This window comes from Liolophura sinensis, chromosome 9 (genome assembly GCF_032854445.1).
Source record: "Liolophura sinensis isolate JHLJ2023 chromosome 9, CUHK_Ljap_v2, whole genome shotgun sequence".
In the NCBI taxonomy this organism is placed as follows: Eukaryota; Metazoa; Mollusca; class Polyplacophora; order Chitonida; family Chitonidae; genus Liolophura; species Liolophura sinensis.
Genome location: NC_088303.1, coordinates 18,960,304 through 18,977,356, shown reverse-complemented (window position 1 = coordinate 18,977,356; position 17,053 = coordinate 18,960,304). Strand labels below are relative to the sequence as shown.

Below are 17,053 nucleotides of genomic sequence, written 5' to 3'. Positions count from 1 at the left end.
AACCAGAAAGCTACTTCTCACAGTCATAGGCATACTGCTGTATTTCACGAGGATCAGTTATCACCCCTCACCATGGAACTGATAATTTTTCTTGCGCAGATTCAGTGACGACATAGAGTTGATGCTTGGTCATAGGCCTTCTTATTACTGGCTGTTCAGCTGGCGATATTTAGCGCCAATTACAATGGTTGTAATATTTATTTCAAACCTCATCGAGATTTTCCAAAAAGGGACATCTTATTCTGCTTGGCATCCGGAACTGGTAAGAAATATTTATTTATTATTTCTTTATTTTTATTTATTTATTTACTTTATTAGTATTTAACTCCAGACAGATTATTACCTCCGTAACCGAAGTGATTAGCACGCCAGCGCAGTGCAATGGCCAAGGAGCTTCTCACCAGTGCCGTCGTTGTGAGTCCAACTTATGTTGGCTTCCTCTCCGGCGGTACGTGGGGTCTGCAGCAACCTGCCAATGGTAATGGATTTCTCCTTGGCTTTACCCGGTTTCCTCCCACCATAACGCTGGCCGCCGACGTATAAGTGAAATATTCTTCACTTATTTACCTATACCGTGGCTGTCAGGTTGGTAAGAACTATGGTCATAAAGGATTGTTTTTCGATAAATAACATAGATGTAAAGTAATAGCCGCGCACTCTGTAGGCGACAGATCCTTGGTCAGTGCGGCCGCGTGTTCGAATCCAGCCACAGCTTGCTTTAATCGGGATTTATCTCGAAGGTAGTTCTATTGAGGTATTATCGGGCTTTCTCCGCTTATGTGACTATCAAGGTTGACGTAGATGGAACTGTAATGTGCTGAAGCCTATCGTTAAACCTCTAGTAAATAACTAAATAAATAAAAAAATAAATAAATAAATAAATAAATAAATAAATAAATGTGTCAATAAATAAATTAAACAGGGTAAACTCATGTGATAAATCTGTCACAAAGGTATATTCTTTTTATCATTTGAAGTTTTGTACGCTTATCTCTAAATCACAGTTTTTGGCCGATGAAAGTATGAATGTATGTACCCTTGGGGTTTTACGTCGTACTTAACAAATTTTCATGCATTTGAAGACGATGAACCATTAGGTGAATGTACATATATTCAGGGTTTTTGTGGCAGGGCGAGTCCTAGCCTGCCAAAGGGATACCACCACTAAAGTAAAATGCCGAAGACACCTGACATGACACTCCATCCGGTCACATTAAACTTACACCTGGTAAGTCAGTCCTGTTTGCTGGCTCTAACATGGCAGTGCCGAGAGCCAAGTGAGGCTGCAACAAGTACCACTTTTAAAGTCTTTGGTATGACCGGATCCCTGAAGAAAGGTTCCAAAATATGACGCACATACTCGGTTTATATTTTGGTTTTCATATATAAACAACAAATTAAAAAATGGCGGTTTAATATGCTCCAAAAATGTTGATAAAACTTTGTCGTTACTGTAGTAGTAGGATAAATCAGTATTTGAAATCTAATATGCAATTGAATGTTAGCTAAGGCGACTTAGTCGGCTGTATAAGTGGCTCTTGACGTTATCTCGCGTAATTGTTAAGGTCAATTCTCAACGTGGTCATCAGCGACAAGTCTCGTCATCTATCTGTCAATGTGTGAATATGACATTTCCCTTTCGTGCCTGTGCGTTATCGGAACGAATTTGGCTTATTAAGATCATCATCTTGTAATTTCTTCTTTGAACAACTGTGGTGACTAAGGAACGAGTTGAGTAATGCACGGTAATTTATACGTTCATTTCACACAGCAGAGACTTTCATTTTATCCATATAAACATTGCACCTTGTCGATTGGTAGGTTTCCATCGATGTGTTATACAATTCATTACTTCTAATCTGACAGTTTGAAGCTGAACCAAATCTCCGTCTTCAGGTGTATGTAAAATTAACTTTGGTATAAGTCAGGTCAGCCCATGGAACAGGTTGTTGAGGGCGTTGTGTTATTTTCAATCAATGATCACACCCTGTTTAGTAGGATTCATGGTTTAACGAGAGATTTGACAACAGCCAATCAGAAAGCTACCTCGGAAGCAATGGCGATGGTGTGAACTTGACCCCACATGCCATTCGGAGATAGCGTCAGGACTACACGTCAAAGGGCAACCAGAAGAAGAACCAGAAGGGCATCACTCTGGTGTGATTCACAGTATTATTTGAAAATGCCACCAATAATTTCGTGGATTAGTATTGGTGTGTAACTGTTATTCGCCATTACAACTTGTGGATATTCGTGGGTTTCCTCCTGACTCTGTCCAGTTTCCTCCCACCGCCGCCGTAGAAGTGAAGTGCTCTTGAATACGGCGTAAAAAACATATAAATAAATGAATGAATAAATAAATAAATAAATAAATAAATAAATAAATAAATAAATAAATAAACATTAGCTGTAAAAAGGAAAGTTGACAAACTTTGCCCTTTGACCGGCAGATTTATATTAAACATCAGTAACGATGATGTGAAAGTCAAAATGTCTAGATATCTCGCAAGTTGAAATGTCTAGGTATATCCCGCAAGTAAAAAAGTCTAGGTATCCCGCATGTCAAAATATATAGGTAGCCCGCAAGTCAAAATGCCTAGGTATCCCGCAAGTGAAAATGTCTAAGTATCCCGCAAGTGAAAATGTCTAGGTATCCCTCATGTGCCTAGATAAATGTGGTATTTGATGAGAACAGGGCGTTTAATCAGTCAGAGAAAGTGTAGACGACCATTCACAGCGGTCAGATTTTTATTTGAAACTCGAGCGCATGAATCAATATCTACATCTAGAATTACATCGCTACCTTGGCTTTTTAACTAGAGGATATTAGTAGACTTTCTGACGTTATTCCAAGTCTCAAAATTTCCGTCTGCACTTTTGTCACCTGTTTCCTGTCTGAAATAGCATTCTTAATTCCCACGCTTTAAATCAGCGTGAAAAAAAATCCGTGCGAGGTGATGTGTTAGCTGAGGATCGATTTGACGAGAGAGTGAAAGCGAGTGGCTGGGCTTTACATGAAACAGCACCTTTCCAAAGGGCATAACGATGACGGCACCCACCTCGAGACTGGCTGCAAAGAGCTGTCGAGTTTCTGAGAACAAATCAACCGTTCACTGGCGAAATAAAGCTTTTAGATATAGACAGCTAGCTCCTGCCGACCTGTCTGGCATCTCACTGTCAAGAATCCAGATCCCATGTTGTCAGCTCATCGACTCTTCTTAAGATCCAAGTCTCGTTCGTCGGAAGATTTGCAGTAACCTGCGGATGGTCATGTGTTTCATCCCACCATAATGCTGGCCATGATGTTGGCCGATATTCGACGGCGTAAAATACCAATTAAGTGATTAAAAAAAGTGTATTCAATTATGGCGTCTTGTATATGGCCCTATCCATTTAACATATGTGTTAGTATTCATCTGGAATGTACGTGGCAAGTGTCTGCTACAAAAACATGTACCTGCTACAAAAACATGTACCTGCAACAAGAACATGTGCCTGTTACAAGAACATAAGCCTGCTATTAGAACATGTACTTGCTACAAGGACATGTAACTGCTACAAGAACATGTACCTGCTATTAGAACATGTACCTGCTACTAGAACATGTACCTGCTACTAAAACATGTACTTACTACATGTACAAGATTATATTTGCTCGAATGGCCATCTGGTGCCATAACTCAATGTTTCGTCTCAGTGGCTTAAATGAAAACAGCACTCACAGATGATTTATATTAGAAATGAAAGTCCCTGTTGTCCCTGTATAATCAGGGACTATATGGAAGAAGTTTTAATTTTTTTGCGCGAAGTACTTCATAATCAGACTGCCTAGGTTGTCAAATTGAACCTCTCCAGGGACACATGTAGAGGCTTTCAGTTTGCCACGAGATTGTCTATAAGTTGGTCTGTTTGTTTGTCTGTCCAATGAGGGACATCAGCACAAGACGTCATCGCCTTTGTTCGGGCTGTGTCACGTTTTTCCCGTCTGCCTTGTTTCACTGCTAGTTATTTAAATATTGCAATTTTGTCAGCTATGGTATTTTGTCTGCTTTAGGGCGTGACCGTGTTACAGCCGTGGCCCTGGTGGTGTCAACTGATCGCAGCCATCCTCATTCTCAGCTCGATTCTGTGGATCCCGGGGGTGGCGCTGGCTCGCTGGAAAAACCTGATACCGTGGAGGGAGGTGCCGCCAGCGTTTTTCCCTGCTGAAGAACTACGTGAGGAGTGGGGTCTCCAGCCCCACCGGACAAACTTGTTCGAGAGAATTTTCTTCGGCTTTAGAGAACCCACCTTCAAACCGGCACCTTGAAAAGGTCGCCAACTTTTAAGCAATGCCACGTGATGCCTGCAAACTATTAGGCCTTTCAGTGCAATTTTGCGACTGCTTTGTACAATAAAGGTAATCATGGTACGGTATAACATTCTGTGTAGAGACATGTAAGATTCAGTCAGTGACGTGCAAAAGAGTAGGTATACTTGAGCCGTGTTTTGCACGGCTACTATGTTTGGTGATGAACAAGTCCCAGAAAGGTAGCACTCAGCACCACAAATCAGCGTGACAGAAAACAGGGCTGTGCTGTGTCCTGGTCAATCACTCACTGTGCACGCAGTGTCCTGGTCAGTCACTCACTGTGTACGCTCTGTGGTGCTCAGTCACTTACTGTGTGTGTTGTGTGGTGCTCAGTCACTCACTGCGCATGCTGGGTGCTGGTAATTCAGGCATTGTGTATATTTGACGTCCCCCTCATCATATGTAGACCACGCAAGGCTTCATGGAATATCATTTTACTAGGATCCATTCAAACGTAATAAGCACCAATACTATTTTCAGTTCTAATTAATACATGTGTCTCCAAAGAAACCGGAGGCATTATACTAATCGGGTAAAATATAGTACTGTTAACACATTCCTCTTTAGCAAAGGTCTCCAAGTTGGACACTTTCATTTTTTATTAGAAAAATCTTTCTATTCTTGTTTGAAAGTGAATATTCACTTTTGATGATGAGACAAGTATAGGTCACAAAAATTCCCGGGTGTGTTAATGGTGAAATAAGTAAAAGTCACAAAGTTGCCGTGTGTGCTAATGGTGAAATAAGTAGAAGTCACAAAAGTAGCAGTGTGTGCTGATGTCAGATGGTGAGACAAGCAGAGGTCACAAAAGTTGCCGTGTGTGCTGATGGTGAAACAAGCAGAAGTCACAAAAGTTGCCGTGTGTGCTGATAGTGAGACAAGTAGAAGCCACAAAAGTTGCCGTGTGTTCTGATGGTGAGACAAGCATAAGTCATAGAAGTGGTCGTGTATGCTGATAACGAAGTAGATATGAACGTGGCGGAGTAGAAGCAAACGAGTCCGAAAAGAAGTGAATATGACCAAACGGGAGTGAATGTGGCTGAATACTGATCACTTGGCACAGCTTGACACATTTTAAAGCTTAATTATAGAAGTGTCTTATGGTGTTGTGATGACGTTTGAAACAGGAGCATCTGCCCTTATAGAATCCGTGGCATTGAATCCCAACCGGCGAATGTATTGCCACCTCCTAAAAACGTTTCAGTTCACCTTAGTGAAAGTGATGATGACGTCATAACGTCGCCGGAAGATTGAAGATTTGTGACCATTATGTGGGATATCCGTTTGGCCAGCTCGCGACCATATTGATTATCATTGGTCTGGTGAATTTTCTTGATTGCCAGTTTAGAAATGTCCATAGCACATGCTATTCTTCTCCATCGACCACACAAGCTGCAAAATTAACACCTGCAAGCTGTGTCACGTCCCTCAACAAAATAAACGATAAAATGCCGCAAACGGCATCGCTGCAAATGCTGTAGATCATCGGTGTGTGGGGCGTCCTGTTAAAATTGACGAAAAGGTCATCTGTGTTGACAAATGCTTTTCTTAGAAATTTCCACTGCCCTGTAGATGTCTTAGGGCTCTTTTCCCCCAGTACATGACAGTCGTGCCATGGGTGAATGTCACATCATCTTACACCTTGTGTATATCATCTCTGGTTGAAACAGAATTCAAAAACTTTAAGATGTAGTCTCATATCAGTCAGTAATCATCGTGCCCATCCACGTATAGTAGAAGTAGCTATAAACTGTGTCTTTTCTTGTAATATTTATCGCCAAATTCATAATTTCACTCACTCACTTGTAATATATATTTATTTGATTGTTGTTCAACGCCATACTCAAGAATATTTTACTTGTACGACGGAATCAATTCGTAGGAGGAGAAAATTGGAGTGTTCAAAATAAAACCATTGACTTTTGGCAAACTACTGCCAAACTTTCTTACGGCTGAAGTGTGGACTTTACCGCCATATTAACGATATTTAGGAAGCTGTATCATCGTCAGGCAATTAATACAAGGCATCTTCATCATCCAAGATCATTCAAGATAAAATTATTATAGAACTAAAAGGAATCTACATGAAATAAATACAACGAAATATTGACTTTTAGAGTTACTTGTGATTTATAGAGAAACTATTAAAATAAGACTAAATTAAAAAAAAAATATCAGAATAATCATTTGACACCACCGACCAGTAAACTGGCTGTTAGCAAACTAGATTTGAAATCAGTTATAGTGCATATGTACTGAAGAGTAATCATTATCAGGCCCTACAGCTGTTTAAGATAAACGTGCATAAAAATAATAATAAAATATTTTGCTCTTTCTAAGCACGTCTGGCAGCTACCATTCTTGTTTCTGCACGACGCCTACAATTCAGGGGAATTCAAGACGATATTAGTTTCCTCTCGTGACAGTAAAATAATGTGGAGATACTGAATTGCGCAGATGTTGTTTTATCTAAAGTATACGTATATTATATTTTGTTCATGTCAGCATTTTCCTTTAAAACAGTGTCCTTATACATGTATAGGGGATATATTTTACACCATGTTACAGAAAACATCATGCAACCGTTTGTGAGCATATGTCATATGTTATTTTATGCAACGGTGCTTTGAGTGGCATGCGTGGTGAATGTGTTTGTTTGTGTGCTCTCAGGTACATCCAAGTACTATCAATGCAACATATTTCTTGCTCTGTCGTCAGTTAGACATGCATATTATATATAAACTCAGTAGGAATCGTGTTATTTGTCATTGTCTGTACATGTAAATTAACGGTGGTTTCATAGGTAGCTATATGTATAGAGCAGAAGCTCAATTTAGATCACAGTTATTGGATCATAGAGTTTATATATAGGCCTACAATAACATGACAACTCCTGGAGAGATTTACAAAAATGTTTACTGTGACCGCAGATTTATTCTGCAAAATCTACAACAGAAGGCTACATATACAGTAATAACGCAACTACTGATGACATATACAAAATCGAGCTACATATACAGTGACGTGGCAATTAATCATGACATATACAAAATAGAACTACAATTACAGTGACGTGACAACTATTGATGACACACACAAACTAGGGCTACATTTACAGTGACGTCATAACTATTGCTGACATACACAAAATAGGGCTACAATTACAGGGACGTGACAACTATTGATGACATACACAAAATAGGGCTACATATACAGTGTAGTCAGATAACTGCAACACTTTTTGTTTAAAGCAGCAAAACGTATTTCACTTACATTGCAACTTTTAGTTACATTTCCAGAATAGGATCATGATATGGCATAATATTCTCATTTATTTGCTCCATACTTAACATTTATTCCCTAAACTGCATGAACCTGTCGTGCGAGAAGATGCAGGTCTGAGAACATATTGAGGACAATCTAGCTTACTGTTCACAAAAGGTATACGGTGTCGTCCATAGCCCTACCGGTTACACAAATGCATACATTAACTACGTGTAAAGCAATTCTTTTTTAATATTCATTTCATGTTTGAATTATAAACCCTCTCATTTTCACTTGAAAATAGAGGCATCTCTTTGAGTATGTTTGTACATAGTAATTCTGGTTGACAATGTGGATTGAAATGTTCAGAGTTAGATCTGTAATTTTGTGTAAAGTTACCAGGATGTACTAAGAAGGGAGGTAACTCTAAGAGATATGATCGACAAGAAGTCGGTTAAACCAAAGCATTCAGGTTTACATGCAAGCGAGACATATCAAACAAACCTGTCGACCCAATATTCACATGCATTACAGTACTCCTGGTTTTATTGTGTACATATCAGTAAATCACTATAATGTAGTGGGCATCAAATACAACCAAAAAAGTGATATCTACTCCGCTTGTCTTTGGTGATGTTTAACCACTATTTGTACGGTTTCAGGATTGAGCATTTTGGTTTCTCCTTTTAAAGTCGTTGCGTTGCTGTTTATTGGATTTCATTTTAAAGTCAGTTCTAGCATCTTATCGAAATTATTGGTTTTCAACGTCGACCACTACTCCGTCATTTTGGTAAATATATGTTTGTCTGTACTTAATCACCGGTATTGATCTCTGATTCATACATCAATTGATCAAAGCAAACCGCATATATATTCGTTTCGTTTCTGTTTTTACAAGTTTAATACTAACAACGTTGTGATTTATGGATCTATAATGAAATTCATTGCCACAGTAAAATATGTCATTTCATACCCGGTGCAAACGTTATCATTGGCATAAGGGTCATGAGCGCACGTTGTGTATATATGTTACCTCGCAAATGAAGCCCCACACTAGGGCTATATGACCCTATACAGTTTTAGTGACATTGTAACAGTCTAGCTCCAAAATAAAACGGCCATGTTGTTGACAAATGTTGTGCTTAGGTTCTTATCGCGGATTAAAATGATTTTCAAAATGAACTTGACTTGTTTCGTTTCTTCTAGACTTTGTTTCTAGAAACCTGACACCTTCCATGAGTTCTGCTCGTGTTAGAATTCGACTGGGGATCGCGGTGTGTCACTTTTTCCTTTACAGAAGAGTTATATTTGACAATGCAAAAAGATGGAGGCATTCTAGAAGGGACCTGGTCAGTGTCAGTACTGGCAGTTCATTGCCCTACAGTAATGTCCGTTAAATTCAGACAGCTGTAGGATGAGTGATAAATGATCCTTTAATGGAAATCCACGCTTCATTTGTCTAAATCTGCGGAATATTAAAGGTGTGATGATTGTGCATACGGGTGACCAGCCCACATGTATACACTAGTCAACTCACTTACCAAAGGTACCTGTATAGACAACTTGGAGGTACCGTACACTGAAGCCAGAAATGCACTTGTTTATTTACTTTTTTGTTATCTAAGTAGGTCTTACTCAGTCAGATTTAGTATATGCTTGAAGTCAAAATGCAAGAAATGTGGAACATTATAAAAAGTTGATCAAACCAATGTGTTCTTTTGTTCTTATCATATTAACCCTATTACCATGCAGCATCTAATCCTTTCTGGACATAACACAAACAATTTAACATGTCAGGATCTGGGATTTCGATTCCTTGGGAAGCTTTACACACGTAAGCCTTTCTTGTGGGATGTTTGTAAAAAGAGAAAGAGACCAAGCATGGTACATGTATATAATTATGTATGGAATTTAATAGATATGGAGAGTTTCTGTACATTGAAAGCCATCTGCTGATGAAGATAGAAACATATCAGAATTGTACCTTCACACTTACTTCTATTTTAGACAAGTTACGAAATATTTGAGTACAATCCAATCTAGGAAAGTAGTCTACAACATACCGTTTTTGCAGTGGTTAAAGTAAAGGACAGTTTCACGAATAAATGAAACATTCTTGAGGACGACGTAAACAAGAAATAAATATCCCTCACCTGGTCCACCGTTCAATTTCGATTTATCGTCATCTTAATGAAACTGACCACGGAGAACCTGACTGACTTAGTTAAATAACTGCTTTCAGATGGTGTGGTTGAAAACAGGATGTATTTCATAAGCCGTGTTCAGACTGTGAGATTTATCGAATGCTAAAATCGCATTAAACTGCATACGTCCTAGTTTTATTAGACAAGTCTACTCAACAATCGCCCTCGGGACAGCTAGATCCAGGATCAATCCTTGATCGAGTCACACCTAATACTTTAAAAGAGGAAGTTGTAACTTCCTCGCTTGGCGTTCAGCATGAAGGGGATAGTGCAACGACTGGTTGACTCGTATCAGTATAATGGCTCGGGTGGGGCGGCTTACTTGCCTTCGGTAAGTCGTCTCAGTGAAGCAGCACTAAATAAAAGAGCGGTGGAAATCCGTCCTGCAACAAGGAGGCACATTACACGTACATGCACCCTAATGATTCCTTCGTCGTCATATGACTGAAAAATTGTTGAGTACGACGTTAAACTCCAAGCACTCACTCACTCAACAATCGCACCGTTTGGGTGCGGTAGAATAAGTTATACAAGTAAGAGAAAGTTTAAAAATAAGGGGAAGTAAACCTGAAACCACTATATGCTATTACACTTCCACAATGAGTAGCCTCCCGTGGACTGTCTTATATGCGTACATCGCCGGAACAGCACTGTGAGAACCTGAGGGAAATCTCATTTTATGAATCACATATCTCTGTTAGTAGAAAATATATTCAGTAAATAACTGAGGGGTATTGATCAAATAACGATCTCTAAAAAGAATAATGAGCATATATCTCTGAAACAGCACGCAACTATTAGGATGTGTTTGATAATAGAAATCGTGGTGGTGCGTCATATCCATGGAATAGAGTAGATAGAGTAGTAGAGTTCTAAATCTGTTGTAATTGACGGTGAAAACCGTGAAAAATGTGAGGCAACCTTTGTCACTTGTGTAAACGATACCAACAGGACAGCACCGGGGCATACAGTAGAACAGGGCTACCATCAATGCAATGACGTAGGAGAGCACCGGGGTATACAGTAGAACAGGGCTACCATCAATGCAATGACGTAGGACAGCACCGGGGCATACAGTAGAACAGGGCTACCATCAATGCAATTCGGTAGGACAGCACCGGGGCATAAAGCAGAACAGGGCTACCATCAATGCAATGGCATAGGACAGCACCGGGGTATACAGTAGAACAGGGCTACCATCAATGCAATGACGTAGGACAGCACCGGGCATACAGTAGAACAGGGGTACCAAAGCAATGACGTCTTCTAAATCAACACATTTCCACAAAATCGGTAGCGAACACGCCCTTCCAAAAGACACACAATGGCGTCCTCAAAATGGCGTCCTCAGATGAGCAACACCTGACATAAACAACCATGGCAAAACATGTCTGTTCACAATGAATAAAGGAACAGGTTATCAAAAGTTAAAAATACATCGAACCATGGAGGGTTAATTCTTACACTTGTCTTACCCTGTTGCAGAAGCACAAATGATACATTTTTCCTTTAAAAGCTCACTAAAGTTAAACTCTTCACTTTCTTCAATCGTTTGTCTACTCTATTTTTTTTTCTCAGATGCCCATGTTATCGTAAATGTGGTACGACGTTAAACCCCGAGCACTCACTCACTCACAAACTCACTCAATCGTAAATGTTATCCCGAAATAGTTGCCTAATATTTTGACTTTTCCCACCTTTAGCGAAAAAAAGAGTTCGAACTCGAAACTTCACTATTCATCAACATGAGTAACATTGGAATTCAACAACATCAGCGACACTAGAATTCATCAACATCGGTGACAATGCAATTCATCAACATTAGTCGAACAGTTTAATGATCTTTTACATTTGGGCATGGCTCTGTAGGTAACAAATGGTAACAGACACCGGGACAAAAGATCAGTTAATGTATGCCTACCAGAAAAGCACCTAAGCCCATGCGATTCATCAGTACCAGTTTGATACGTGCATGACAACATTAACGTTACTGGACACATGTAGGAGTGTTGTTCTTTTCCATAACTTCAAGTGTGTATGTATGCTCTGGGTTTTTCGTCGTACTTAACAATTTAAGTCTCATGACGACAAGTAGTCTTTAGATGTGTGTACGTATACTGTGTCTTCTTCTGGCAGGGTGAGTCCATCCATACAGCCACATTGCTGTCTCTAATTAAGTATCATGCAAAAGACTCCACCCAGTCGCATTATACTGAGGTTGGATCATACCAAAGACTTTAAAAATGGTACTTGCTGCTGCCTCGCCAGGCGCTCAGCACTTGGTCCGGCGTCAGGATAATGTGACTGGGTGGGGTGTCATGTCTGGTGTCTTGGGCATGATACTTCAGTGGCGGCAGTACTTACCTTGCCACAGGAAGACACATGTGATGTACTCACACCTAATGACCCCTCGTCGTCATATGACTGGAAAACGTTTTACCTCAAGCATACATACTTACATACATACCGGTATTTGAAGACAGTGTGAATGAATAAAATATCACTGTCATTTGGATTTCATTCAGAAAAAAGTGGATGCCTTGTTGGGTGTCGGAGTTTGTGGATTCAAAGCTTTATTGTTATGCCTACATTTATGTCACACTTCATCCTTCACGCTGAGTGATACTCTATGTCTATTCTAGCCTTTATACATAGGCAATAATACGTAAAGCAAATACATTCAAACATTAGTATTTCCGTTATTATACGTGCCTGCTTTCACTTTGCTCTTTATCGTTTGAAAGGCCTATGTTTATGTAAGTTTTATATTCCAGGGTTTTTTGTCGTTTGAAAGGCCTATGTTTATGTAAGTTTTATGTTCCAGGGTTTTTTGTCTGTATGCCCAGATTTCCAGATGTCCATTCCATGCAGAAGGAGAACCCGGGTAAGGCGAGTTAGTATACCATGCCAATCAAGCTGAGAGATTTTGTCTCATTTTGTGTTCAGTTTTCACGAAAAAGATCATGTGCCTCTAAGTGTACTTTTGTGCTTTCAGTGGAACAACATTTTAAACATAACACCAGTCAGACACCTTTCATATGTACTCATAGACATCTTAGTACATGTAACCATATTAATGCATTTTAAAACTACATTAAACCGGTAGTCACTTAACCCACAAAATAAATACAAAACTGAAAGGCACAACAGGAGTACAAAAATCTGCTTCAGCAATATGTACAAATACCCTCGATTTGCACAGATAAATAAACAACATTCTATATTTCTGTTCTCAGCCTTAACATTAAAGAATCGATTAAAATTCTGTTCATCCGAATACTGCTGCAGATTACCACAAAAATGTAATCAAATCACTCTTAGCCAAAGGCTAACCTATGCTCAAATAGCTTCATAGCTGTTTCCGTAAAGTTCCTGACAGACAGACATCAGACAGACAGACATCAAACAGACAAATAGACATCAGACAGACAGACATCAGACAGACAGCCATCAAGCAGACGCTGGTCAAAATACAACTTTTTTTGGCGGAGGTAATAAAGTAAAGCAAATGAATCGTTGTCTGATTCATATTAGTTTTGTATATTTTTTTGTTTTAATTTCCAAATTATATTTGCCCATTGAAACACTAAAGAGCCAAACATGCACAGATCTCATTTATCATGGATATAGCTGATAATAGTAATTCGTATACTGAGCTTATCCTCAAACTTCGAATAAGGCAGTTGCAGATACAGCTCATTATAGAACTGAAACCCATCGTACTACATGTGTAATAACAGCAATAATAACAACGACTTCTAGGAGACGATTATACAGAGTGTGATTCCATACGTTTATACTGAGTTAGAAAACTTTGCTTCTATCAAAACTGGTTTTGTGGGATCGACTTTTGAAATTATTACTCACATTACTCATTATTACCTCACATGTCCCAGGAATGCATAAACATTCCTACATTTCACATTTGCCAAAAGTTACGAGCACGCGATATTTCCGAACTGTTCATATACGGCAAGACTTTAATGAGATGTTGAATACCTTCCTCCACCGATATGGTGGATGTAAACCCCAGGCTCTTTATCATGTTGTACGATACTTCATAGTTTCTCTTGTCCAAGTCTTCTCCAACGGTCTCAGTGACTGTGCAGTCTTTTACCAGCTTCTGAATGGCAATGGCGACATCGGATTTCGTCATATTCATACGCTCGTCTCCAACATTGTAAGCCTTGCTTTTCATCGCTTTGTAATTGAGTAGAGCAAACATGAACGCACGCGCTGCGTCCTTCACGTGCAGAAAGGTGCGCCGGAAGTTGCCTTGATAAACCTCAAGTTTTCCCTCACACAGTGCTCTCTGAGTAAAGTCGTTGATGAGTAGGTCCAGTCTTATCCTAGGGGATACGCCGAACACAGTTGCCAGTCTCAGAGCCACACCACCCACCTGAACACACAGCCGTTCCCCCTCTGCTTTAGTGCTGCCATACAGCGTCAGCGGGCTAATCGGGGTGTCTTCCGTGCACACGCCTTCTACGGAGCCATAGCACGATCCAGACGACGCGTACACCAACTTCTGCGAGGACTTTAACAGTTCCGTCACGTTTTTCGTGCCGATCACGTTGATTTGGTACGCTGACTCTTTATCGCGGTCACAGGCTGGATAGCCCACTATTGCCGCCAAGTGCACGACGCCATCTTTTCCTTCCATAGCAATCTCAAGCTGATCTCTGTCCCGGACATCCCCCTTTACGATATGGAACTTGGGATGGTCGGCGTACGGAAGGGAGTAAGTCACTCCCCACAAGAACACGTCGAATATGGTGACCTCGTAGCCGTGCTCTAGGAGCATGGGTACAAGCGTGGTGCCCAGGTAGCCACCCCCTCCCGTGACCAGAACATGCCCAATGCTCCTTCCCATGTCATGCCCATTCTCACCGCTGCGTCCTGGCAGGCATTTCTCATTTGATTCCATAACAGTTCTTCTGTAGCTGCAAAAAATGTCTCAAATTTAATTTATTTCCATAAATTTATATTACATAGACTTCAATCCTTTTCTTGGAAAGAGGATTTGTATACGTTCCTTGACACTTATTATTCATAAGGTACTAGGATAATGTGCGGTGACGGATATGGGTGGGACCAGTCGCGCAGTCTTACGTTCGTTGAAGACCATTTGTCTTCTACCAATATGCATGACGTGCGAGTTGGCATGTTATAAATGAGAAGGCTCGTCTGTAACTTGTAGAAGATCATTGTTTCACTTTGGACACGATGGTGTTCTTCGGCCATGAAAATGACCGCCCCCGTAGGTACATCTATGTGTGGAGATATGATTGTGAACAGTTATAAACATTTATTAAATTAAGTCAGATCAAATGCTTGTCTGGCGCCGTTTCTGTCTAAAGTAGCCTTAGTTTGTCATGGCCAGTTTTAGTGTAATTTTGTCCGGGATAGTATGATCATCTTCCTGTCAGCAAGATGATTGGCCTACTTGCCATGCGCTTCGTATTCGTCTTTGCTTTTAGTGTACCTATAAAAGTCTCCAGAAACCTATTCTTTTGACAGAGAATGGCAATGCGGGCCAAATACTTCCGCCAAGGCATTTTCAGCCCATCACTGATCGTCCTTTGTAATTGTGTCTTTCCTTGTTTCGAAATGTAAATGCATGTAAGCTCGGGTCCGATTTATTCCTTGACACAGCGTTATATAACAACAGTAAGCAGTGCTGTGGACGGTTATAGATGTGCTTTTACTAAAACAAGTAGGCAGCTGAAAGTCTCTGTGCTATTAGGCAATACCGGTGATAACGAGAGAGATAGAACAACCTATCGATGTAGCCTATGTTGTTGTTGTTGCGCCACTAATTTCTGTCAAAGTTATTTTGCTTCAAAATGAGCGTTCCCCCCTATAATAATCCTTAACACGTCCATGTGCGAGAAATTATTTTTTTTTTTTGCGCTAGCACTTTTACGTCTTGAGTGAAATAAATATATTCCGCACATCGCACACTTCTCACTACAGTGTTATGTGCACGACTGCCGTCAGTTTCTAAATATAGCTTGCCACTGTTTACATATGCTAAGTTCAGGGAGTGCTGTCTGAACTTAGCATACCTGTCTGAACTTAGTGCCTGTTTGTTTACATCAAGTGTTCAGGAATTTTCTTATTCTGGACAATTCCACGAGGTTATATAAGACCTATGAAAGCAGGCCAGAGGGAGAGAACAGAGATCGGAGATGGAAGAATTATTGAGAGTTTGGATGCTTTCGCTGTGTATTATTTTAGTAGGCCTTTTGTGCTGAATTTTAGTGTCTCTATAGCCTCTGGCTTTGTTATATCCTATCTCCACCGAGCATTTTTTGTGTATATTTCGTCATACACTCAGTTATACTGTGGATTTTCCACCTTGTGAATTTGCCTCTGAGCATTTATGCCTGTGTGGTATATATATTGTGGAATATATGCGTCCGTTTGGACTTGACACCGTAAGTACCTTAGTATTTGTATAGATACTGCTATCCTTTCTTGTTAAACTTAAGTACCTTAATATTTGTATAAGTCTTATTATCTGTTCTTGTTAAGCTAATAAATTGTTGTAAAATAAAATCTGCTGGTTTTGGTTACTTTTTTGTGCGGCTAAACTGTCGTGTATTTCGAACAAGCCATCTCTTTATAATACAGGCAGTTTGGGTCGTAACAATAGACACATCCCATGTTGTTGTTTTGAACTGTAAGCGTCAATAACTAGGGTATAAAGTGAAACCTGATTAGGCAGTGTGAATGGTAAGAAAGATGATGTCGGACATCGCCGGCTTGATCAAATGAAGATGTGCCAATGCTAAAACATTGCAGACTTCCATCGACAGCCTAGGATTCGGCTCAGTTCCAGTTGTGTTTACTTTGTATCTGCCTTGATATACTGGATTCTGGGTTTGTCTCGCTCCTAGCTGCCATTTTTGTTAGGATTGTTGGAGATCCGATTGATATTTTCTCATTTTTAACACAGCCGTTAACGAGCTAAATGTATTCAAAATCTTCCAAAATTGGGAGAGCACAGTGGACTATTATTGTATTGGTGCAAATGTACTGCGAATCTTCCGTTTAGCTGCGTAACGCCTGTTGTAAAAAAGTTAAATGACACACATTTAATACTGACTTGAGAGCCTGCCTCTAATTTAGCCAATATGGAACTAACTAAAACATATTGGATGGGTCTGGTTTTTATATGTTGCTTATAAAAATTCGTACTGTATATTACAATCGCCACACTTGAATGATC

At 39.9% G+C, this 17,053-nt stretch overlaps 2 protein-coding genes across 2 annotated transcripts in view; one reads left to right on the top strand and one right to left on the bottom strand.

Moving 5' to 3' along the window:
- The window catches only part of LOC135475494 (sodium-dependent neutral amino acid transporter B(0)AT3-like), a 36,010-nt gene extending 30,257 nt beyond the window's left edge, over positions 1-5,753 (top strand). Inside the window, exons 9-10 of the mRNA XM_064755422.1 lie at positions 100-262; positions 4,055-5,753. Coding sequence (XP_064611492.1) covers positions 100-262; positions 4,055-4,309 — 418 coding nt within the window. The 3' untranslated portion in view covers positions 4,310-5,753. The remainder of the gene's footprint in view (positions 1-99; positions 263-4,054) is intronic.
- A 7,985-nt stretch (positions 5,754-13,738) lies between these two features.
- LOC135475673 (GDP-D-glycero-alpha-D-manno-heptose dehydrogenase-like) lies at positions 13,739-14,746 on the bottom strand. Its single transcript, XM_064755603.1, has one exon. It carries the CDS (start codon positions 14,744-14,746, stop codon positions 13,739-13,741), a length of 1,008 nt encoding a protein of 335 aa, XP_064611673.1.
- Positions 14,747-17,053: the final 2,307 nt, after the last annotated feature.